Source organism: Myxine glutinosa, chromosome 4 (assembly GCF_964187855.1).
Source record: "Myxine glutinosa chromosome 4, kmMyxGlut1.1, whole genome shotgun sequence".
NCBI lineage: Eukaryota > Metazoa > Chordata > Myxini > Myxiniformes > Myxinidae > Myxine > Myxine glutinosa.
Window position 1 is genome coordinate 11,690,808 of NC_136264.1, and position 25,865 is coordinate 11,716,672.

General features: G+C 46.6%; 1 protein-coding gene across 2 annotated transcripts; it reads right to left on the minus strand.

The window, feature by feature from the left end:
- Positions 1–2,462: 2,462 nt before the first annotated feature.
- LOC137424428 (proline-rich transmembrane protein 4) lies at positions 2,463–25,113 on the minus strand. 2 transcript variants are annotated; one of them, XM_068111869.2, is made up of 3 exons: positions 24,801–25,113; positions 12,434–12,919; positions 2,463–8,755 (listed from the first exon to the last, which is right to left on the minus strand). In XM_068111869.2, the coding sequence occupies exons 2-3, from the start codon at positions 12,888–12,890 to the stop codon at positions 6,966–6,968; spliced, it is 2,247 nt and encodes a 748-aa protein (XP_067967970.2). In that variant the 5' UTR covers positions 12,891–12,919; positions 24,801–25,113; the 3' UTR covers positions 2,463–6,965. The 2 variants fall into 2 exon arrangements, with proteins under 2 accessions (XP_067967970.2, XP_078631583.1); XM_078775457.1 differs by lacking the exon at positions 24,801–25,113 and adding an exon at positions 17,398–17,536.
- Positions 25,114–25,865: the final 752 nt, after the last annotated feature.

Below are 25,865 nucleotides of genomic sequence, written 5' to 3' on the forward strand. Positions count from 1 at the left end.
ATGCTTCTCTAAGCCCCTCCCCTTCTGCCCCCGTTTCGCCTCCTCCCAACTCAGACGTCATCAATTACTCATCATGCTTATCTAAGCCCCTCCCCTTCTGCCCCCGTTTCTCCTCCTCCCAACTCAGACGTCATCATGCTTCTCTAAGCTCCTCCCCTTCTGCCCCCGTTTCGCCTCCTACAACTCAGACGTCATCAATTACTCATCATGCTTATCTAAGCCCCTCCCCTTCTGCCCCCGTTTCTCCTCCTCCCAACTCAGACGTCATCATGCTTCTCTAAGCCCCTCCCCTTCTGCCCCCGTTTCGCCTCCTCCCAACTCAGACGTCATCAATTACTCATCATGCTTATCTAAGCCCCTCCCCTTCTGCCCCCGTTTCTCCTCCTCCCAACTCAGACGTCATCATGCTTCTCTAAGCTCCTCTCCTTCTGCCCCCGTTTCTCCTCCTCCCAACTCAGACCTCGTGTACATGTCCAGCACCTGCCAAACCCTCTGGACCCTCCTCCGCTCCCACAACCATGTAGGACCTTGTGCCCACGTCCTGTTCGGAGGTCCTGATTCGCCCCGCCCTTTGGCTGGGGGTTTGAGTCCTGTCAACCCCCTGGATTCAAGTTTGGTGTTCGCTTACCCTCTACTCCCACTAACACTGTAACAGGGGTCTTTTTGGACCTCCCCCTTTAAGTGGTCTGACGGATTTAGTGGCAGATTTGGTGAAATCAATATTTGGGGTCCGAAAAGACCCCAGTTGGTAAGATTGGGTAGTAAAATATGTTGGTAGGACCAGGGGGTGGCTGCCTGAAGATGTTATATTAGGGTCTTGAGTTCGAGCCCCTGTCGTGCCGTTGAATTAACACCAGGTGAGTTTACTCAGCCAGTCATCCTTTCGAGGTTGGCAAAATGAGTACCAGCTTACTTAGGTAACAAGGGCACTGCATCAATGGCACAGACACTCTCCCAGCAATGGTGCAACTCAGACCTTGTGTACATGTCCAGCAGCCACAAACTGCATACGAAACTACAACTCTCGACTCCTTGTGTCTTTTTCATCTGTGTCCGGTTTTTGTGTCAGACTGTTTGGAGGGTCGTTTTTAGTTCACCTGGAACGAAGTTCAGGGGGGCTTATGTGATGGCGCATCGTCCGTCCGTCAGTCAGTCCGTCAGTCCATCAGTCCGTCAATCAATCAGTCCATCAGTCAGTCCGTCAATCAATCAGTCCATCAGTCAGTCTGTCCATCAGTCAGTCCATAAACACTTGAAACTTCTCCGAAACCGCTGATGGGATTGCGACCAAATTTGGCACCAATGATATTTGTTGTGTTGTGACTAACGTTTGTTCACGGCATTAAAAAAATTGGGCTCTGAGGAGGTATCGGGGTTGGGGCAGCGCGGGGGGGGGGAGAGTTTCTCCCCAAAATAAATATTTTTTTTGTTTGTTTGTTTAAAGTCTTATGATTATGTTGGTATGATTCTACAAGCTGCCCTGTCTTCTCGCAACCATTCAAATTGGTTTAAAATACCTTTAGTCAGTGTAGTATACTGTTTATTCTACCAGGTGAGCATCAGGTGTATTTCCCCTACTTTCATTGTATAGTTTCTGCCAATTTGTGCCAAGCTTTCATAACCCCACGTGTTGTGTAATTAACTAGTTATTTCTTAAGACACTGTGTGCAGCCCGTTTAACCACCATTTTGCAATGTCAACGTTTTGGTTCTTCTTGAATATCTGGAGAGTTAATGTTAAAGTAATCCTTTGGTGGGTGGTGGGTCAAACACACACGAGGGGGTGGGTCAAACACACACACGGGGGGGGGGGGGGAGTGGGTCACACACTCAAGGGCGAGAGGGTCACACACGGGGGGGGGGGGGGGGAGAGTGGGTCACACACGGGGTGGGGGTGAGTGGACACACACTCAAGGGAGAGTGGGTCACACACGGGGGGTGAGGGGGGCATGCACAGGTTACACGTGGGGGGGGGGGCAGGGGGGTCACACACGGGGGGGGGGGAGGAGAGCAGATCACACATAGGGAGGGGGGGGGAGAGTGGGTCACACACGGGGGGGGGGGGAGAGTGGGTCACACACTGGTCACACATGGCGGGGGAGAGTGGGTCACACACGGGGGGGGGGGGGGGGGGGAGGAGAGCGGATCACACATAGGGAGGGGGGGGGGGAGAGTGGGTCAATTGGGTCACCCAATTGAAGCGCCGCCCGTCCGGCGGGTACCGTTGTTAGTTTTATTAATTAGTGTTCTCCATATTATCATAATGAAGGTTTGTTGAAGATTTGATGACAAAAGCAAAATTGCTAGAAAAAAAGAAAAGAAAAGTTATGGCCTGGTCAGACAGACAGATGCGATTGCAAAACCCCGTCTACCAATGTTCAGGGGAAGGTTAATAAGAATTTTGCAAACTCAATTGTAACGGTATTATGCAAAAGTGCATTTTTCAAATTAATAAATCAAATATTCAAAGTACTTCCGTGTTTTTATTGCACTTTTGCAATAGAAAAAATGAAAGACATTGCACAGTGAATCATCAAAACTGGCAAGTAGAAGTCCACAAAACGAAATTCAATGAATCGACTACACAAATCTGTTCTTTATTCCGCATATTCCTTCTACCTTGTGAGCACAGGTCACCATAAGCAGGACAGGACGGAACACTGCCCTTTCTACAGAACTTTGAAGTCGTGAACACTTGAAACAAAAACAATGTTGACAGCAATTGCAGAATGAACTTCACATTTTAATTTTAATAATGAATAACGAAATGCAAATATTTCGAGGGAACACAAAATGGAGTCATGCTGCATCCTGTGTGCAGGGCCTATGGAAAGTTACACCCCCCTTTCAAAATTTTCACCTTTTGATACTTATAACCTGGAATTAAATTGCATTAAATAAGACTTTTCCCACCTTGATTTAGACATCGTAACCCACAACTTCCAAGTGCAAAACAAATTCGACAAATTTCGAAAATTAATTAAAAATATAAAACTAGAATATCTTGGTTGGATAAGTGTCCATAACCCCCCCCCCCCCCCACCCTTCCACCCTTCCACACCTCCCACCCTTCCCCCCCCTGAGTTAATACTTGGTGGAAGCACATTTGACAGCAATTACAGCTGCGAGTCTGTTGGGATAGGTCTCTACCAACTTTGCACACCTTGATTGGGCAATATTTGCCCATTCTTCTGTACAAAACTGTTCAAGCTCAGTCAAGTTGCGTGGGAAGCGTTGATGGACAGCAATCTTCAAATAATGCCACAGATTTTCATTTGGATTTAGGTCGGGGCTCTGACTGGGCCAATCAAGGACATTTATCTTTTTGTTCCTCAGCAACTCCAGTGTAGGTTTGGCGGTGTGCTTCGGGTAGGTGTCATGCTGAAAGGTGAACTCCTGTCCCAAATTCAGCTTTATTATAGAGGGCAGCAGGTTTTCCTCTCGGATTTTTCTGTATTTTGTTCAATACATTTTCCCTTCTATCCTGACAAGTGTCCCAGTCCCTGCTGATGAGAAACATCCCCATAACATGATGCTGCCACCACCATGCTTCACAGTAGGGATGGTGTTCTTTGAGTGATGTGCTGTGTTGGGTTTATGCCAAACGTAACGTTTTGCATTTAGGCCAAAAAATTCCATCTTTGTTTCATCAGACCACAAAACTTTTTACCACATGGCTTCAGGATCTCCAGTGTTTTTTTGCATACCTCAAACGGGACTCCAGGTGGGTTTTTTTGAGTCATGGCTTCCATCTTGCCACCCTATGGTACAGGCCAGACTTGTGGAGTGCTTGGGATATTGTTGTCGGTGACCAGTCTTTGCCATAAAGGCCGGTAGTTGTTTCAAAGTTGCCATTGGCCTCTTGGTGACCGCTCTGATTAGTCTCCTCCTTGCTTGGTCGTCCAGTTTGGAGGGACGGCCTGCTCTAGGCAGGGTCTTCGTGGTACCATTACCCCTTCCACTTCATAATGACTGTCTTGACTATGTTCAAAGGGATATTCAAGGACTTTGAAATATTTTTTATACCCATCTTGGGTATAAATCCCATCCTGATCTGTACCTTTCCACAACTTTATCCCAGAGGTCTTTTGAAAGCTCCTTGGTGCTCATGGTTGAGTCTTTGCTGTGAAATGCACTAAATAGCAGAGGAAACCTCCAGGAAAAGCTGATTTTATTCTGAAATAATCAGAATCACTACAATTTAACACAGGAAGAGGCCAATTAACTTGGTGTGTGATTTTGAAGGTGATTGGTTACACCTGAGCTAATTTACAATTGCTATTATAAGGGGGTGGACACTTATCCAATCAAGATATTCTCGTTTTGTCTTTTAATTAATTTTCCGAGATTTGTAGAATTTGTTTGTCACTTGGAAGTTGTGGGTTACGATGTGTAAATAAAGGTGGAAAACGTCTGATCTAATACAATTTAATTCCAGGTTATAAGGTAACAAAAGGTGAAAAATTTGAAAGGGGGTGTAGACTTTCTATAGGCACTGAATATATATATATATATATATATATATATATGTATATATAGTTACGGTTTTTAGAACCTTCACTTTGTAAAATAATAATTCTTGTAAATATCCCCCTTTGTAAAGGTTGCACCCTAGTTAGGCCATGTACAACACGTAGGACACCATAGATTCTTCTTTAGTTATTTCATTAGTATGTGTTTCAGGTAAGGATCTGTTTCCAATAGTTGAATCTGCGTTGTATTAATCAAATAACCTAGCCCCCTTCTCCAATTCTCATTCCATTCATATTGCGGCGTAAACTGCCCTCCACAACATATTGCGCTTCTCTGCTAGCTGCAGCGCCCGTCTCAAGACGCCATTACGCACGCGGTCAAGTTGGAGAAGAAGGGAGGAGCGGCCAGGAACCTAGGCGTGGCCCCATCAACGCGTCACGGGGGGAGGTAACAATGAACCCTCGTGACCAATCCGGGCCGAGGCGTGTTCAACGGTAGGCGGAGCAAAGCGGACGCGGCTTGATACGCGATGCTTGCAATAAAAGCGCGAGCGCAAAGCCCTTTCACAAAAAGGGGAGATGACCGAGAGAGCAGATGCGAGAGAACAGCGCAGAGGCGGCGAATACAAGAACATTGCACAGAGGATCGTTTGGGACGATCGTTTTCGATACGAACTGCCGTGGTTTTGAGCGCGTTCGGCACGCTATACGTACGCGCATTCCAGCCCCTCGCATTTGCAAGGTCCGGTCGAGCGCCAACGATGCCAGCTGCCTGCCATTCTTCGCGGCGGACCCGGGGCCTGGAACCATCTGCCTGGACCTTCCTCCCCTACCAGCTACCTTTCGTGTGAGTCTGTCTGTTTGTCCTGGGCGTGTTATAGAAGAGTGTCTAAGGTTGCCCTATGTCGTTTTGTTTCCTCTTCTTGTATATTCCCTTCTTTCGTTTCCTCTTTTAGATAGTAATAAATCATATTTGTTCTTCCTTTACCCTTCTTATTCTTTGGCTTCCTCTCGTCCGATCGTCTTTGTCTTTTCCCCATTGAGTACCTGTGGCACGATTTGGCCAACCGCTCAGAATCGGGTTAGTTTTATTGCTAACGGCTCGAGCCTCGGATTGCTAAACCGCTCGGCAATCTTCCATCTTGTCCGTGGCTCGAGCAGAAGTATCGTCCTGCTTTGCGGAGAGGTTGGCGAAGGTATCTGGGACTCCATTGACCAGTCACCCTGGTCAACCTCAACCCCCGCAAAGGAGCGCGATATCTTCTAGGACTCGGACGGCCAGTGAAATAGATGAGGGGATTAAACCCCCCCTCGGTAAGGGCAGCGCCGTAATCTGAGATCCGTAACAATATATACATATACATCGAGCTAGGCCTTACACCATTGTCTCCACAGATATAAAGTAAAATCTTAAGATAGCCATACCAGTGACATCATCAAATTCATTTGCAGAGACAATATCTGAACATTTATTTCGGCATCAAGAAGATAGAAACAGAGTAATGGGTCTGTTTACATATTCAATACACACATGGGGAGGGATGGGAGAGGTTGAGGGTGAGTTTTGGTTGTAATTACAAATTTGAAGATGCAATGCTTTATGTATGCAAGAAGCACAAACACATAAAGTTTTGAACTACACTGATGCTGACCGCTAAACAATGTACAGAGACAGCACTTTGGAGCATAGACTAAGCCACAATCACAGCTGTGAAATGATCATACCAACGATGAATGTGGAAAAGAGAACGATGTCTGCTACTGACACCAAGTTAATTGGACAGCAATCTGCGGCACGTTTGGTTTTGGCATCGTACGCAAACCCCGTTATTCACCAAATTAAAGAAGGCCAAAAGCAGTTGAGCAGCACCCCTCACCGCCCACCGGAAATGAAGATGTAGGGAATTTTAAACATTTTAAACAGAAAGTAGCCAAACTGGTGAAGCAGGCATATGATGTGGGGGAATAATTTCCTTCTTCTTCTTCAAAAAAAGGATAGTCGATTCAATCACCCCTTCAAAAGATGGCGTACTCACGGTGCAACACCCTCCTCGCGTGGATTACCAGGAAGACATTTTGTAATTTGATGCCATTTCCTGCCGATTTGTTTTACATCCGACTTGACCTCCAGTGTGAAACGATACAGACTAAAAATGAAATAATAACTGTTTGTGATTTTTAATCTACTCACTATTTAGCTATTGTACTAGCCCAAGGCCTTCATGAAAGATTACATTTAGCATTTACACAAATGTAAACAACACTGTAGCTGATAGATGATTTAGAACCAAAGGAGAATTGTTGTATTTTACATTGCTTGAATTCCCAATGACATGTACTAAAGTGAGCATGGGGTTCACATTGGCTGTGTTTTCCAAAATGCATTCTGTGCAATGTACATGAAGGCGGAGGATAAGCGGGGAAGGGATTCAGAAATTCAAACATTAATTCATACTTGATATATACATGCCCCAAAGAAAAAGTTATCTGTCAATTACAGATCGATTGTGTCACTTCCCACACTGAGCTGGTCAATCCGACGGCAAAGTTGTACAAATTCGCTGTGTGTTGTACTTGCTGAAACCAGAGGAGGCTTCGGTTCGCTGCGGCCAAAGGCTCGCTTTGCTCCAAACGAACACCGTCGCCTTCCCCCCGACTTATCAGGACTCCCGGGACTAGATCCTGGAGAGGAACTGCGTCCAGTCAAAGAGCCACTTGATAAGCCTCTCCACCAGCTGAGACTGGAAACGCTTGATCCATCGCCTACCAGTGTGGAATGGCTGCGACCCAAACTTCGAAGTGAGCCAAAGCGAGATTGACGAGAAGGCCCAGAAGACTTGAGGTTAGCAGAATCTGAGAAGGTGTTTGTTGTGACCATAAGTGACAAAGTAAGTTCACCTGTGCTGAGTGAGCGACCGCGAAGTAGACCTCGTGCAAACAAAGCTTCCTCGATGCTATGCTGAAGGTCAACAGGTGAGGGTGGCAGGAAATCGAGCTCAGATAAAGATGCAGAATTAGCTACAATTTTGGGACAACCTTCCTGCGAAGCTGGCATGGATGGTGTGTATGCAAGTCGCGACGCGTCGTTCGAGCTTCGAAAGGCGTCTTGCGGCTGGCTAATGCCTAGAGAAGCCACATCAGCTGGTCGTGCACCTCCGGAGATGTCCTCACACCAATGTCCACGAAGAATTCCTGCCATTTTTTCCCAACACCCTTGCGTTGGTGAGGAAGTTACAATATCTGTTGCAGTTGTGACAGTTGGTGGCATTGATGATGAGGCATCCCAATTATAGTTTGGCAGCTTACTGGAGGACGTTGGAGGCTTTAGGCATGGGAGAAAAATTGGGAGGTCAAGATAAGCGAAGCCAAATATGCAGGCTGCTCCTAACAACTCCAAGACTCGAGAGATTGAGTGAAAAGCCCACCAAACCGAGGATTGAGGACCTGCATCGAAAAGGATGACGCAACCATTTGCAATCCCAACAACTTGCGCTATTGCGCAGTTAAGCAGGAAGAAGCCCCCCAGAGCAGCCATTATACGCCCGACCGAAGGCCACGGCATAGCTTGTAACAGTGCGTTTTTATTCTGTATGTCCATTGCACATTTGAAACCTAGGATTCTTGGTCCGGGACAAGTTGACACAAGAAGAATTATTGAGAAGAATGCAATGCAGATAGAATGTGAGATTCGAGCGGCAGATAGAACCGGGACCACAGATGCTCCAACAACTGATGTGGCCACGTCCGCAGCAAAAGCTAGAGCAAAAATGACAGTCATAAAACAGGCCAAGGTACGATTCCACAGCCGTTCCACCCTTGTGACATTACAGACCAAAGAAGGTGGCAATTCCACATTGAGCGTGGCTACAAAGGCAGCACCAAGGCAAGCCGTCCCAGTGTCATAGAGGAATATTGCCACCAATGTTCCAAGATATCCTGTATCATTATAGGCTCCAGGCAATAAGATTGCAGCCCTCATTACACCTAGACAAACAAGTAAACCACAAGATAAGATTGTCATTACTCTACCGGACCACCGTTGCCACATCACAGTAAGTGCCACAGGAATGAGAATCAGGAACAGCAATCCCAATACATAAATGTGCAGTGAGCGCAAGGTGGGTGAAACTGAAGTGGAGTCAATGAGGCCTAGGCTTGGCTGGAATGAGGCATTCTGAGTTGGAAAACCGAGTTTTGTGCTGAAGTTGGAATAGGCAATATGTGGGAGCATTGATGGGCCTAGAGCATCAAGAGAGTCGTTGGATGAGGTGGGAATTGCTGTCACTGTGAAAAAAAGCAAACATAATTATCACTGCAAACAAAACATCTCGGATCGAGATCATTATCAAAATCATTTCATCAGATCATTATCAAGAGAATTAGATCAAGAATGACCTTAGCTCATTGTATAGTATATGAAACGTCATCTAGATGTTCTATGCATCCCACACGGTCACTCCGGAAGGATCGTCAAACAAACCCACTTATGTAGGAATATTTCCATGGTCACCCAGTGGAAGAAGCTCAGTCTCTGAACATCTTAGCCTCACCATCAGCCATGACCTCTCCTGGGCCGAAAATGTAGTAAAAGTGACGGAATTCAAAATCAGTTTCTGTCTTTCCTTGAAAAGAAATACTCAAAGGCCTACGGCGTCTTTGTCCATAACTCGATGGAATACAGTGCTCTCCCATTGGCTGATGCTACAGCGTCACATGTTTGTCCTGGATTATGTGGAATCTAAAGCCCTCATATTTATTGGTATCTATTGCAATGAGGGTGAGGAAAGGATAAGGTCTGTTGCTCTCACTGCAGGCACGTCGATGGCCTCCGTTTTTTGTTTTTTTTAACCGCCTCTTCTCCAATCTATCTCCCTTTACTGTCTCAGTCCTCCGACCTTCCAAAGCAACTCCAGAATGCATGTGTTCTTCCAACACCCCCTCCTGGTTAAACTTCCAAAATCCAAGAGCTGACTGCACAACTAAACTCTTGTTCCTCACATTTTTTTTCTCCAGTCTGTGAAACCGCCTTCCTGTAGTTGTTCTATGCCACACTTTCCTCTTTGGCCTCGAGCAGACAGTGCGCCACCATCACACTTCACCACCTCCCATCCTTACCCACAGTTTTTATTTTACTCCCATTAACCTTAATTAACCCAAACCTCTTACTTGCAGGTTACTGTGTTTGCTCCCTTCCTTTCCGCTGTGCTTGTTCATTCCATCGCTTGTCATGTCCAAATATTTCCCCAATATCAGTTCATATTCCAAGTCACTTAGCTTTTCCATGAACCTCGATCTTAAGACGAAAACCCAAAAACAACTAGAGAGTTCATATAACATCTTACCACACGAAACCTTGAGAAACAAGGACATGGGCAGCATCTGAGAGCAGCAAGTTTAATTGGTCGTGATAACGTAAAATGCCGGAATATTTTGTCCAAATACAGCTAAATAGAAGCCGGGGGTTTTAAAATGCTAAAAAAAGGTGATTTGTGTTCTACAGGGTTGATTTATCTATCTATAATTCCATTAATCTCTGTGTGTATGTGTGTATGTGTGTATGTGTGTATGTGTGTATGTTTGTCTGTGACCGCTGTTTCTCGACAACCACGGGTCCGATATACTTTAAACTTGCCAGGTATATTGCTGGGGACCCGAGGATGTGCCTTTTCAAGGTTTCATATTAATCGGACAAGTACTTACCGAGCTATGGCGATTTCTTTACCAAACACTGCAAGCCGTTCGCTTTGGACCAAACCATTGCATGTAAATAGAGGGGGGGGTTCTGTGGTCGTTGCGAATGGACCAAACCATTCATGTAAATAGATGGGGGGGGGGGGGGGGTTCTGTGGTCGTTACTGCCACGTGGTTTCAAAGTTTTTTTTTGTTGTTGTTGTTTGCACGCATGTTTTTTTGCACCCACGTACGGGCACGCCCTAGGATGTTTACGCACACACACCCCTACACAAATTTTTTTTTTTTTTTTTTTTTGGCAAGGAACGGGCACCCACGTACGGGCACGTCCTAGCTTATATATAGTACGGGCATGCCCTAGTCTATCTATAATTCCAGCAATCTCTGTGTGTGTGTGTGTGTGTGTGTGTGTCTGTGTGTCTGTGTGTGTGTTTGTTTGTCTGTGACCGCTGTTTCTCGACAACCACGGGTCCGATATACTTTAAACTTGCCAGGTATATTGCTGGGGACCCGAGGATGTGCCTTTTCAAGGTTTCATATTAATCGGACAAGTAGTTACCGAGCTATGTCCAAAAAACGATTCAACCAATCAGAGAGCAGCGAGCTATCACGTGTGCCGAACGTGCCGAACAGACTCTGCCTCGGACGGCACATTTGAGAGCGTATTCATTTATTTCACGTTGGCAAACTATGTTGGCGTTAAACTATGTTTTAAAACTAATTAAAACTAATTTGCGATTCTTTCGCTTTCCTGCGCGTTTATGCACGCTATGGCGATTTCTTTACCAAACTCCGCAAGCCGTTCGCTTTGGACCAAACCATTTCATGTAAATAGAGGGGGGGGATTGTCACCGTACTCGCAAGCCGTTCGCTTTGGACCAAACCATTTCATGTAAATAGAGGGGGGGGGGGGGGGATTGTCACCGTACTCGCAAGCCGTTCGCTTTGGACCAAACCATTTCATGTAAATAGAGGGGGGGGATTGTCACCGTACTCGCAAGCTGTTCGCTTTGGACCAAACCATTTCATGTAAATAGAGGGGGGGGATTGTCACCGTACTCGCAAGCCGTTCGCTTTGGACCAAACCATTTCATGTAAATAGAGGGGGGGGGATATAATTTTAGATATATATATAGTACGGGCATGCCCTAGTATAATTCAATTGAAATAAAATAAAGATTTTAAAAGTTGTAGAAGAAATTATTTGGGAAATGATCTGGACGGATTCAGAGCCAACTGCTAAACTGCAGCTTCGTTTTCAGATTTATTATCTAAATATAACGAAACTTATCTACAAAAATATAACTGTTCAAAATATAACATTGAATTGAAATAAAGTTGTTTCTCGATCATAAACTGACGTTTGTGGACAGACAGACAGACAGACAGAGACAGACAGATAGACAGAGTGAGCCGATTGCTTAAGGGTGTAGTACTGGTGAAAAATTGAGAAAACTACATAGGTACCTTTGAGAGGCCTTTACGCAAAAACAAAGTCAAGTTAATATCTAATTTTCAGTTTTTCTTGAAAGATATAATCTTGGCTTTAACTCAGACCAGTTTCAACGCTTCTTTGTCATATTACATGCATATAATTTGCATAAATTAGACCGTCAATAAAAAACAAGGAAAAACAAAGAACACATTTCTACTTCTATCTTCCATGTCACCTATCATTCTTTTCACGCAAAACTTGGTACATGTATTATACATGTGTTACTCTACTACCTGATGAGAGGATTTTGTGAAATTATGTCAAATGTTCACTAATTAGCTAATTATGCCAATTACCAGATAAAACTTGGTTGTCCTTCAATAAATCCACAATGGCTACTCCTATAAACAAAAGCCTTCATCATTTTAAAGGAAGTGATATTCTGAATATCCTGTCCAAATTTCAGCCCAAAAGAATGATGCATTTCCCAAGTTATAACAAATTTCATGCAAAATATTATATTGAATTGAATTGAAATTTGAATTTTTCAATAATTAGGGGTACTTCTATGACCTCTAATAGCATGATTCTTGTTTATAAGACTATAAGGAAACTGTTCAGCTAAAAAAAAAATCACCTGTTCACCCTTAACCTGTTCACCCTTAACCCCGTTTTCCCTTCATGCACGAGGTAAAAAATTCGAAAAAGACAAGGCCTCTGGCCAAAAATACTCATATTTTGAACTTTCTGATAATAGGGCTGTGCCAATGATAAGTGCATTGTTTGGCTGAAAAATGGCGATTTCATAACATTTAGCTGAAAAAAAGGCATCTCACCTTGAATCTTCCTAAAATCATGAGCAGTGGTGTTCGCTTGATGAGAGGTTACAGAAGACATGTTTGATGCAGCAGTTAATGTTTCAAAATAAAACGGTCTCTTCATAGGAACCTCAACACTTCCATCAAGTAGCGTTCTCAGAGCTGGAGATGTTGGGAGAAATTTAAGACGGGAATCCGAGGATTGGTTGGACAGTGTTGTTGCTTCTTCCGGGATAAGGTGCAGAACAGCCGCTCGACCTCGAGGCAGAAGCGTCACTGATGCCGAAAGGTGTCTGTTTTCAGCGTCGGGTAGGGACGCGTCTGTATTCGGAGCATTTGTATCTGTGGATGCCTCGATCTTCGGAAGGCTGCCGGTTATCTCAGCTGGTCGTGCAGCACAGTAAGGGAGAATTATGGGTATTGTTAGACAGAGCAATGTAGTGCAAGACGGCTCACCAAGCTTGTGCCTTGCCATCACCTGGCATTCGGGCCTTGACGTCACTCCTGGGAAAAAAAAATGAAAACGAAAATAATTCACATAAACTGCTCTTTTGCATTATAGAGTTTGCAACACAAGTATCATCCCAAACATCACCTCCATTTTGTACTTCGCTATACAGATGTTATATACAGGCTATAACTATCTGGAATTCAATATTTACTCAAAAATTCAAAACAACAGCCAACGGTAAACAATTGCTTCACTACCAGACCAGCATAACTACCATAAGATAGAACTTGAAGTTTTTTGTTTTTTTACAGGAACTAACGCTCGTAGTGGAGCTTACTTACACACACACACACACACACACACACACACACACACACACACACACACACACACACACACACACACACATATACACATCCACACACACACACACACACACGTACATCGACACACATGCACACACACACACACACACACACACACACACACACACACACACACACACACACACACACACATATACACATCCACACACACACACACACACACGTACATCGACACACACACACACACACACACACACACACACACACACACACACACACACACACACACACACACCTCGTTTTTTCACTTCTGTTACTCACAATTCTGTCTCTCTTATTCACATACACACACACACACAAAAATAAACACACACACATACATATACACAGATACACACACACAAAAATAAACACGCACACATACATATACACAGATACACACACAAAAATAAACACACATACATATACACAGATACACACACACAAAAATAAACACACACATACATATACACAGATACACACACACATACATATACACAGATACACACACACAAAAATAAACACACACATACATATACACAGATACACACACAAAAATAAACACACACATATACACAGATACACACACACAAAAATAAACACGCACACATACATATACACAGATACACACACAAAAATAAACACACACATACATATACACAGATACACACACAAAAATAAACACACATACATACATATACAGATACACACACAAAAATAAACACACACATACATATACACAGATACACACACAAAAATAAACACACACATACATATACACAGATACACACACAAAAATAAACACACACATACATATACACAGATACACACACAAAAATAAACACACATACATATACACAGATACACACACACAAAAATAAACACACACATACATATACACAGATACACACACAAAAATAAACACACACACATATACACACACACAAAAATAAACACACACATACATATACACAGATACACACACACAAAAATAAACACACACACATATACACAGATACACACACACAAAAATAAACACGCACATATACATATACACAGATACACACACACAAAAATAAACACGCACACATACATATACACAGATACACACACAAAAATAACACGCACACATACATATACACAGATACACACACAAAAATAACACGCACACATACATATACACAGATACACACACAAAAATAAACACGCACACATACATATACACAGATACACACACACAAATAAACACGCACACATACATATACACAGATACACACACAAAAATAACACGCACACATACATATACACAGATACACACACAAAAATAAACACGCACACATACATATACACAGATACACACACACAAAAATAAACACGCACACACACATATACACAGATACACACAAAAATAAACACACACATACATATACACAGATACACACACAAAAATAACACGCACACATACATATACACAGATACACACACACAAAAATAAACACGCACACATACATATACACAGATACACACACAAAAATAAACACACACATACATATACACAGATACACACACAAAAATAACACGCACACATACATATACACAGATACACACACACAAAAATAAACACGCACACACACATATACACAGATACACACACAAAAATAAACACACACACATACATATACACAGATACACACACAAAAATAACACGCACACATACATATACACAGATACACACACAAAAATAAACACGCACACATACATATACACAGATACACACACAAAAATAAACACGCACACATACATATACACAGATACACACACAAAAATAAACACACACACATACATATACACAGATACACACACAAAAATAAACGCACACATACATATACACAGATACACACACACAAAAATAAACACGCACACATACATATACACAGATACACACACACAAAAATAAACACGCACACATACATATACACAGATACACACACACAAATAAACACGCACACATACATATACACAGATACACACACACAAAAATAAACACGCACACATACATATACACAGATACACACACAAAAATAAACACACATCTTGTTTTTTTCATTTTTGTTCCTCACAATTCTATCTCTTATGATTTTCAATACTTATTTCTCTTTTTCAATTCTTATTTAAAAACGCATTTAATTAATTGTACAGTATTGGTTGTTCCTAAACTTAAATATAAATAATTTAAAGGATTGCTGTAAATGATGTTAATTTCACAACATCCCATATTCAACTTTATTTAAATTGTAAACCTCAAACATAGTTTCTCTACCTAAAGCAAGAACCTTAACCGGTAAGCAACTGACTAGTTTCCCGACTGCATGGATCATAAGCTGGGCACCGTTCTTCCTTGAGGTTTCGATCCTTTCAGCCCAGGACCTCTCCAAACGGCGGATCCACAACCTCGATCATGGATCCACATCAATAGATGGTACATCAGTAGATCCACAACCTCGATCATGGATCCACATCAATAGATGGTACATCAGTAGATCCACAACCTCGATCATGGATCCACATCAATAGATGGTACATCAGTAGATCCACAACCTCGATCATGGATCCACATCAATTGATGGTACATCAATAGATCCACAACCTCGATCATGGATCCACATCAATAGATGGTACATCAGTAGATCCACAACATCGATCATGGATCCACATCAATAGATGGTACATCAGTAGATCCACAACCTCGATCATGGATCCACATCAATTGATGGTACATCAGTAGATCCACAACCTCGATCATGGATCCACATCAATTGATGGTACATCAGTAGATCCACAACCTCGATCATGGATCCACATCAATAGATGGTACATCAGTATATCCACAACCTCGATCATGGATCCACATCAATAGATGGTACATCAGTAGATCCACAACCTCGATCATGGATCCACATCAATAGATGGTACATCAGTTGATCCACAACCTCGATCATGGATCCACATCAATAGATGGTACATCAGTAGATCCACAACCTCGATCATGGATCCACATCAATTGATGGTACATCAGTAGATCCACAACCTCGATCATGGATCCACATCAATTGATGGTACATCAGTAGATCCACAACCTCGATCATGGATCCACATCAATTGATGGTACATCAGTAGATCCACAACCTCGATCATGGATCCACATCAATTGATGGTACATCAGTAGATCCACAACCTCGATCATGGATCCACATCAATAGATGGTACATCAGTATATCCACAACCTCGATCATGGATCCACATCAATAGATGGTACATCAGTAGATCCACAACCTCGATCATGGATCCACATCAATAGATGGTACATCAGTAGATCCACAACCTCGATCATGGATCCACATCAATAGATGGTACATCAGTAGATCCACAACCTCGATCATGGATCCACATCAATTGATGGTACATCAGTAGATCCACAATCTCGATCATGGATCCACATCAATTGATGGTACATCAGTAGATCCACAACCTCGATCATGGATCCACATCAATAGATGGTACATCAGTAGATCCACAACCTCGATCATGGATCCACATCAATTGATGGTACATCAGTAGATCCACAACCTCGATCATGGATCCACATCAATAGATGGTACATCAGTATATCCACAACCTCGATCATGGATCCACATCAATAGATGGTACATCAGTATATCCACAACCTCGATCATGGATCCACATCAATAGATGGTACATCAGTAGATCCACAACCTCAGTTGCGTCCAGGCAGTCAGTCAACCCATCAATGCAACATCATTTATTCCAACTTTACTCGCGATAGGATTTAATGTATTATCATATATTTATAACTTTCCTTACACACTCCATAATATGATAATACATTAAATCATGCACATCTTACCTTAAATAAACCATACCTACCAGCCAGCAACACACACACACACACACACACACACACACACACACACACACACACACACACACACACACACACACACACACACACACACACACACACACACACACACACACACACACACACACACACACACACACACACACACACACACACACACACACACACACACACACACACACACACACACACACACACACACACACACACACACACACACACACACCTTGAAGAAAGTTCTGTGACTTCCTGAGGAACTCTGCATAACAGCAATGCCACATTTTCCCAGGGCACTCTAGGTACTGGTGGTGTCACATTTCCCCCAGGGCACTCGGTACTGGTGCTGTCACATTTCCCCTGGGGCACTCTAGGTACTGGTGATGTCACATTTCCCCCAGGGCACTCTAGGTACTAGTGATGTCACATTTCCCCCGGGACACTCTAGGTACCGCCGATGCCACATTTCCCAGGGCACTCTCGTCACCGGCGATGTCACATTTCCCAGGGCACTCGAGGTACCGGTGATGTCACATTTTCCCAGGGCACTCTAGGTACCGGCGATGTCACATTTCCCGGGGCACTCTAGGTACCGGTGATGTCACATTTTCCCAGGGCACTCTAGGTACAGGCAATGCCACATTGTCCCGGGGCACTCTAGGTACCGGCAATGCCACATTTTCCCGGGGCACTCTAGGTACCGGCGATGTCACATTGTCCTGGGGCACTCTAGGTACAGGCAATGCCACATTGTCCCGGGGCACTCTAGGTACCGGCGATCCCAGATTTTCCCGGGGCACTCTCGGTACCAGCGATGTCACATTGTCCCGGGGCACTCTAGGTACCGGCAATGCCACATTTTCCCGGGGCACTCTAGGTACCAGCGATGTCACATTGTCCCGGGGCACTCTAGGTACGGGCGATGTCACATTTTCCCGGGGCACTCTAGGTACCAGCGATGTCACATTTTCCCGGGGCACTCTAGGTACCAGCGATGTCACATATTCTCAGGGCGCTCTAGGTACCGGCAATGCCACATTTTCCCGGGGCACTCTAGGTACCGGCAATGCCACATTTTCCCGGGGCACTCTTGGTACCGGCAATGCCACATTTTCCCGGGGGCACTCTAGGTACCGGCGATGTCACATTTCCCCCAGGGCACTCTAGGTACTGGTGATGTCACATTTCCCACAGGGCACTCTAGGTACTGGTGATGTCACATTTCCCCCAGGGCACTCTAGGTACTGGTGGTCACATTTCCCCCAGGGCACTCTAGGTACTGGTGATGTCACATTTCCCCCAGGGCACTTGAGGTACAAGGTGATGTCATAATTCTCCCGGAGCACTCCAGGTACCGGCGATGTCACATTTCCCAGGGCACTCTAGGTACCGGCGATGTCACATTTCCCAGGGCACTCTAGGTACCGCCGATGCCACATTTCCCAGCGCACTCTTGGTACCGGCGATGTCACATTTCCCAGGGCACTCTACGTCCCGGCGATGTCACATTTCCCGGGGCACTCTAGGTACCGGCGATGTCACATTTCCCAGGGCACTCTAGGTACCGGCGATGTCACATTTCCCCCGGGGCACTCTAGGTACTGGTGATGCCACATTTTCCCAGGGCACTCGAGGTAAGGTACTGATGGTGATGTCACATTTTCCCCAGGGCACTCTAGGTACTGGTGATGTCACATTTCCCCCAGGGTACTCTTGGTACTGGTGATGTCACATTTCCCCCAGGGCACTCTAGGTACTGGTGATGTCACATTTCCCCCGGGGCACTCCAGGTACTGGTGATGTCACATTTCCCCCAGGGCACTCTAGGTACTGGTGATGTCACATTTCCCCCGGGGCACTCTCGGTACCGCCGATGCCACATTTCCCAGGGCACTCTAGGTACCGGCGATGTCACATTTCCCGGGGCACTCTAGGTACCGGTGATGTCGCATTTTCCCAGGGCACTCTAGGTACCGACAATGCCACATTTTCCCGGAGCACTCTAGGTACCGGTGATGTCACATTTTCCCGGGGAACTCTAGGTACCGGCAATGCCACATTTTCCCGGGGCACTCTAGGTACTGGTGATGTCACATTTCCCCCGGGGCATTCTAGGTACTGGTGATGTCACATTTCCCCCAGGGCACTCTAGGTACTGGTGATGTCACATTTCCCCCAGGGCACTCTAGGTACTGGTGATGTCACATTTACCCTGGGGCACTCTAGGTACCAGCGATGTCACATTTCTCCCGGAGCACTCGAGGTACAAGGTGATGTCACATTTCTCCTGGAGCACTCTTGGTACAAGGTGATGTCATATTTCTGCCGGAGCACTCTAGGTACCGGCGGTCACATTTTCCCGGGGCACTCTAGGTACCGGCGATCCCAGATTTTCCCGGAGCACTCTCGGTACTCGCGATGTCACATTTTCCCAGGGCACTCTAGGTACCGGCGGTCCCAGATTTTCCCGGGGCACTCTCGGTACCAGCGATGTCACATTTTCCCAGGGTGCTCTAGGTACCGGCGATCCCAGATTTTCCCGGGGCACTCTAGGTACCGGCGATGTCACATCTTCCCAGGGTGCTCTAGGTACCGGCGATCCCAGATTTTCCCGGGGCACTCTAGGTACCAGCGATGTCACATTTTCCCGGGGCACTCTAGGTACCAGCGGTCACATTTTCCCGGGGCACTCTAGGTACCGGCGATCCCATATTTTCCCGGGGCACTCTAGGTACCAGCGATGTCACATTTTCCCGGGGCACTCTAGGTACCAGCGATGTCACATATTCTCAGGGTGCTCTAGGTACCGGCGATCCCAGATTTTCCCGGGGCACTCTAGGTACCAGCGATGTCACATTTTCCCGGGGCACTCTAGGTACCAGCGATGTCACATTTTCCCGGGGCACTCTAGGTACTGGCGATCCCAGATTTTCCCGGGGCACTCTGGGTACCAGCGATGTCACATTTTCCCGGGGCACTCTAGGTACCAGCGATGTCACATATTCTCAGGGTGCTCTAGGTACCGGCGATCCCAGATTTTCCCGGGGCACTCTAGGTACCAGCGATGTCACATTTTCCCGGGGCACTCTAGGTACCAGCGATGTCACATTTTCCCGGGGCACTCTAGGTACCGGCGATCCCAGATTTTCCCGGGGCACTCTGGGTACCAGCGATGTCACATTTTCCAGGGGCACTCTAGGTACCAGCGATGTCACATTTTCCCAGGGCGCTCTAGGTACCGGCGATCCCAGATTTTCCCGGGGCACTCTAGGTACCAGCGATCCCACATTTTCCCGGGACACTCTTGGTACCGCGATGTCACATTTCCCCCAGGGCACTCTAGGTACCAGCGATCCCACATTTTCCCGGGGACTCTAGGTACCAGCGATCCCACATTTTCTCGGGACACTCTTGGTACCGCGATGTCACATTTCCCCCGGGGCACTCTAGGTACCAGCGATCCCACATTTTCCCGGGGACTCTAGGTACCAGCGATCCCACATTTTCCCGGGACACTCGGTACCGCGATGTCACATTTCCCCCGGGGCACTCTGGGTACCAGCAATGTCACAAAAATAGTGCCACATTTCTTACCGCGCTCAACGGGACATTTCCTGAGGAATTTTCCCCTCCCATTGGATGGAAATCTACGGGTGTTTGTGCACGCTCTTATCCTAAAATGAATTGGCAACTAGTCACTGCCTTGGACGCCAACACAAATTTTAATTATGGACCCTAAGCATCAAAAAGGTACATATATGGAACAAACAGTTCCAAATGGAGCACCACACCACCATTAGAGCATATAAATTGCATCAGATATGGCAATAAATGTGAATCGTTGCTCCCAAGTTGCCGGCTCGATGACAGAAGAGGCCACTTGCATTTTTGCCATCTCCATCCGTACCCCGTTTAGAATTCCATACAGGAAACTTGCTCGTGGTTTCAAATGCCGAACATCAAGCGAAGAAGGAGCAGGTGACATTTTATAAAGTCTTCGGTATCATCGGCCGGAGTTCGAACCGCCGACCTCCCAGACTCGGAGTGGACACTCCAACCATTACACCACCGAGTCTGTTAAAACTGGAGCTGGATTAAAGACGGAAACCAAAAACTTGTACTCTCCATGACTGGAACATTTCAGTCATAAATTACAAATTGCTGCCCTAACCAGCAGAGGGCACTGAATCAGCGGCACTGCCAATGACGCAAACTCGGAGCCACAGGCTGCATTCGAAATGATGAAGATGTCTTTGTCCCTCAACAAGGATCACCTTTCGAACCCCCACCTCCCCCACTTTACCTTTCTGGCTTATCCATGGAAGATGTGCAGTCCCTGGAGTCTCAAGGTGGACAATCTGTTATAACCCATCTAAGGTAACCCACCACCAAAATGGCCTCCAGGTAAAGCCAACGCCTCAGTATTGAGGAGCCAATTCCATTCCAAACACTCAGAGGTAAATACAGCGTATTCTACTACAAGGCCTTATTCGATGCGTCATCGAGTATGGATGCCATTTTGGGGTGGAGGAGCTATTTTCCAATCAGACAATCAGAATCGATCAAGTCTAAGGCTCCCTGTGTTATTGGAATTTCTTGGCAGGAGGTTTTCCTCTTGGCAAGGTTTGCTTCTTGCAGGTTGGTGGACCCCATTTTATGTTACCTCACTCATCCCACATAGTCATTCCTCCGTTCTGCTCTAGCCCATCTTGGTCTCATCCCACATAGTCATTCCTCCGTTCTGCTCTAGCCCATCTTGGTCTCATCCCACATAGTCATTCCTCAGTTCTGCTCTAGCCCATCTTGGTCTCATCGCACATAGTCATTCCTCCGTTCTGCTCTAGCCCATCTTGGTCTCATCCCACATAGTCATTCCTCCGTTCTGCTCTAGCCCATCTTGGTCTCATCCCACATAGTCATTCCTCAGTTCTGCTCTAGCCCATCTTGGTCTCATCCCACATAGTCATTCCTCCGTTCTGCTCTAGCCCATCTTGGTCTCATCGCACATAGTCATTCCTCCGTTCTGCTCTAGCCCATCTTGGTCTCATCCCACATAGTCATTCCTCCGTTCTGCTCTAGCCCATCTTGGTCTCATCCCACATAGTCATTCCTCCGTTCTGCTCTAGCCCATCTTGGTCTCATCCCACATAGTCATTCCTCAGTTCTGCTCTAGCCCATCTTGGTCTCATCCCACATAGTCATTCCTCCGTTCTGCTCTAGCCCATCTTGGTCTCATCCCACATAGTCATTCCTCCGTTCTGCTCTAGCCCATCTTGGTCTCATCCCACATAGTCATTCCTCAGTTCTCCTCTAGCCCATCTTGGTCTCATCCCACATAGTCATTCCTCCGTTCTGCTCTAGCCCATCTTGGTCTCATCCCACATAGTCATTCCTCCGTTCTGCTCTAGCCCGTCTTGGTCTCATCCCACATAGTCATTCCTCAGTTCTCCTCTAGCCCATCTTGGTCTCATCCCACATAGTCATTCCTCCGTTCTGCTCTAGCCCATCTTGGTCTCATCGCACATAGTCATTCCTCCGTTCTGCTCTAGCCCATCTTGGTCTCATCCCACATAGTCATTCCTCCGTTCTGCTCTAGCCCATCTTGGTCTCATCCCACAGTCATTCCTCCGTTCTGCTCTAGCCCATCTTGGTCTCATCCCACATAGTCATTCCTCCGTTCTGCTCTAGCCCGTCTTGGTCTCATCCCACATAGTCATTCCTCAGTTCTCCTCTAGCCCATCTTGGTCTCATCCCACATAGTCATTCCTCCGTTCTGCTCTAGCCCATCTTGGTCTCATCGCACATAATCATTCCTCCGTTCTGCTCTAGCCCATCTTGGTCTCATCGCACATAGTCATTCCTCCGTTCTGCTCTAGCCCATCTTGGTCTCATCCCACATAGTCATTCCTCCGTTCTGCTCTAGCCCATCTTGGTCTCATCCCACATAGTCATTCCTCCGTTCTGCTCTAGCCCATCTTGGTCTCATCCCACATAGTCATTCCTCCGTTCTCCTCTAGCCCATATTGGTCTCATCCTACAGAGTCGTTCCTCCGTTCTCCTCTAGCCCATCTTGGTCTCATCCCACATAGTCATTCCTCCGTTCTGCTCTAGCCCATCTTGGTCTCATCCCACATAGTCATTCTTCAGTTCTGCTCTCGCCCATCTTGGTCTCATTCGTTCTTCCAGGAGAAGAAGCGTGAGGGAGGAGGGGTAGGTGAGGTAGGGAAGACGGGTGAGGGAGGGTGGAGGTGAGGAAGGGGAAGGGGTGGGGTAGAGGTGAGGGAGGGGAATGGGTGAGGGTGGACATGAGGAAGGAGTGGTGGGTGAGGAAGGGGGAGGGGTGGGAGTAGAGGTGAGGGAGGAGGAATGTGTGAGGGTGGAGATGAAGAAGGAGTGGTGGGTGAGGAAGGGGTGGGAGGGAGTGGTGGGTGAGGAAGGGGTGGGAGGGAGTGGTGGGTGAGGAAGGGGTGGGAGGGAGTGGTGGGTGAGGAAGGGGTGGGAGGGAGTGGTGGGTGAGGAAGGGGTGGGAGGGAGTGGTGGGTGAGGAAGGGGTGGGAGGGAGTGGTGGGTGAGGAAGGGGTGGGAGGGAGTGGTGGGTGAGGAAGGGGTGGGAGTGGTGGGTGAGGAAGGGGTGGGAGGGAGTGGTGGGTGAGGAAGGGGTGGGAGGGAGTGGTGGGTGAGGAAGGGGTGGGAGGGAGTGGTGGGTGAGGAAGGGGTGGGAGGGAGTGGTGGGTGAGGAAGGGGTGGGAGGGAGTGGTGGGTGAGGAAGGGGTGGGAGGGAGTGGTGGGTGAGGAAGGGGTGGGAGGGAGTGGTGGGTGAGGAAGGGGTGGGAGGGAGTGGTGGGTGAGGAAGGGGTGGGAGGGAGTGGTGGGTGAGGAAGGGGTGGGAGGGAGTGGTGGGTGAGGAAGGGGTGGGAGGGAGTGGTGGGTGAGGAAGGGGTGGGAGGGAGTGGTGGGTGAGGAAGGGGTGGGAGGGAGTGGTGGGTGAGGCAGGGGTGGGAGGGAGTGGTGGGTGAGGGAGGAGTGGGGGGGAGGGGAGGAATGGGGTAGTGGAGGGGGAGGGGTGGGGTAGTGGAGGGGGAGGGGTGGGGTAGTGGAGGGGGAGGGGTGGGGTAGTGGAGGGGGAGGGGTGGGGTAGAGGTGAGGAGGAATGGGTGAGAGTGGAGATGAGGAAGGGGAGGGAGGTGAGGGAGGTCTGGGTGTGAGGAAAGGGGTAGGTGGATTGAAGGAGGAGGAGGGGTGAGAGAGGGAGGATGAGGGGTGAGGGAGGAAGTATTGGGGTGAGGGAAGAGGGAGGAAGTATTGGGGTGAGGGAAGAGGGAGGAGGATTGAGGGAGGAAAAGGGGTGAGGTAGGAGGAGGAGGGGTGGGGGTGAAGGAGGAGAGGGGTGAAGGAGGTGAGAGGTAAGGGAGGAAGGGGAGGGTGAATCTTTAACCAGGCCCAGAGACGACCTATAATGGACATCTCTCCCTCCATAAGCTTAAAACAGAATAAACCGTGAAGAAGAAAGAGCGACGAGGCAGGAAGATTCGACGCGGCGTCAATGGTATTAAACCCAACACGGAAATAGGAATTATGATCGAAACCACCGCCATGTTGTTAATATATGTATATAAAATCTGCATTACTCACATTTAGCTTCAAGCTCGTATTCTCCTCGTCTCCCCCTTCTGGAAATGAGGTAGTTCCTGTGATCAAGGTATTCCGGATCAAGGTACCGCTTGGAATGTTTAACGAGATCGAAACAAAAAACGAGGTATTCCGGAATATGACAAAATTCCCTCTCGGATATCAACGTGGGATGAGGAAAAAGAAGAAATGGATGAAGAAAAAGAACAGCAGGGTTAGTGAAATGCGTGGATATAAATGTGGAGCTGAGGGAGGGGAGGATGGGGCGGAAAAGGGAGGGAGGACAGCGACTCGGGGAGCGGATCGAGACTCGGGAGGGAGGAGGAGGGTGGAAATAAATAAATAAATAACGGGACGATCACATGAAAATGACTGTGCTGAGAATCCGAGGGGAAAAGATCAATTCACAGCTCATTCCTGTACTCCACACAGCCACCCACCATACCACCTACGACCACCACCCAAGACGACACCACCTACAACCACCACACCACATACAACCACCACCCATCACACCACCACACCACCATCATCATCACACCACCACACCACCCACCACACAACACCATCCACCACACCACCTACAACCACCACACCACCTACAAAAACCACACTACCTACAACCACCACACCACGTACAACCACCACCCACCACACCACCATCATCATCACACCACCACATCACACCTCCCACCACCACCCACCACACAACATCATCATCCACCACACAACACCATCCACCAACCCACACCTCCCACCACCAACCACCACCCACCAAAACACCACCACCCACCATACCACCACCACCACACCCACACGGTATCATGGGGTAGTGGTCACGTGGGTGTGATAACATTCCCACAAGTCATTTTAACCGGATCATAAAAACGCGATCTACGGTCGAGTGATGTAAATTTTAAATTTAAAGATATATAGTTTATATGTACCGGTATGTATTTTAATCTGAAATCCGACAACCACGACGAGGTAAATATTAACAATTACTGTACGGGAATCCCCTCGGCGCCCCTCGATATTCAGGGCCACGTCCCACGTGTCATAATTGTT

What these genes read in the sequence shown, in the direction of transcription:
- LOC137424428 (XM_078775457.1), bottom strand. Translation starts at nt 17,452, where the DNA reads ATGTGGCATTGCTGTTATGCAGAGTTCCTCAGGAAGTCACAGAACTTT. An exon ending in GTCACAGAACTTTCTTCAAG is followed by an intron (nt 12,920 to 17,397) that starts GTGTGTGTGTGT and finishes TTTTTTTCCCAG; the next exon opens with GAGTGACGTCAAGGCCCGAA. An exon ending in TGATTTTAGGAAGATTCAAG is followed by an intron (nt 8,756 to 12,433) that starts GTGAGATGCCTT and finishes TTTTTTTCACAG; the next exon opens with TGACAGCAATTCCCACCTCA.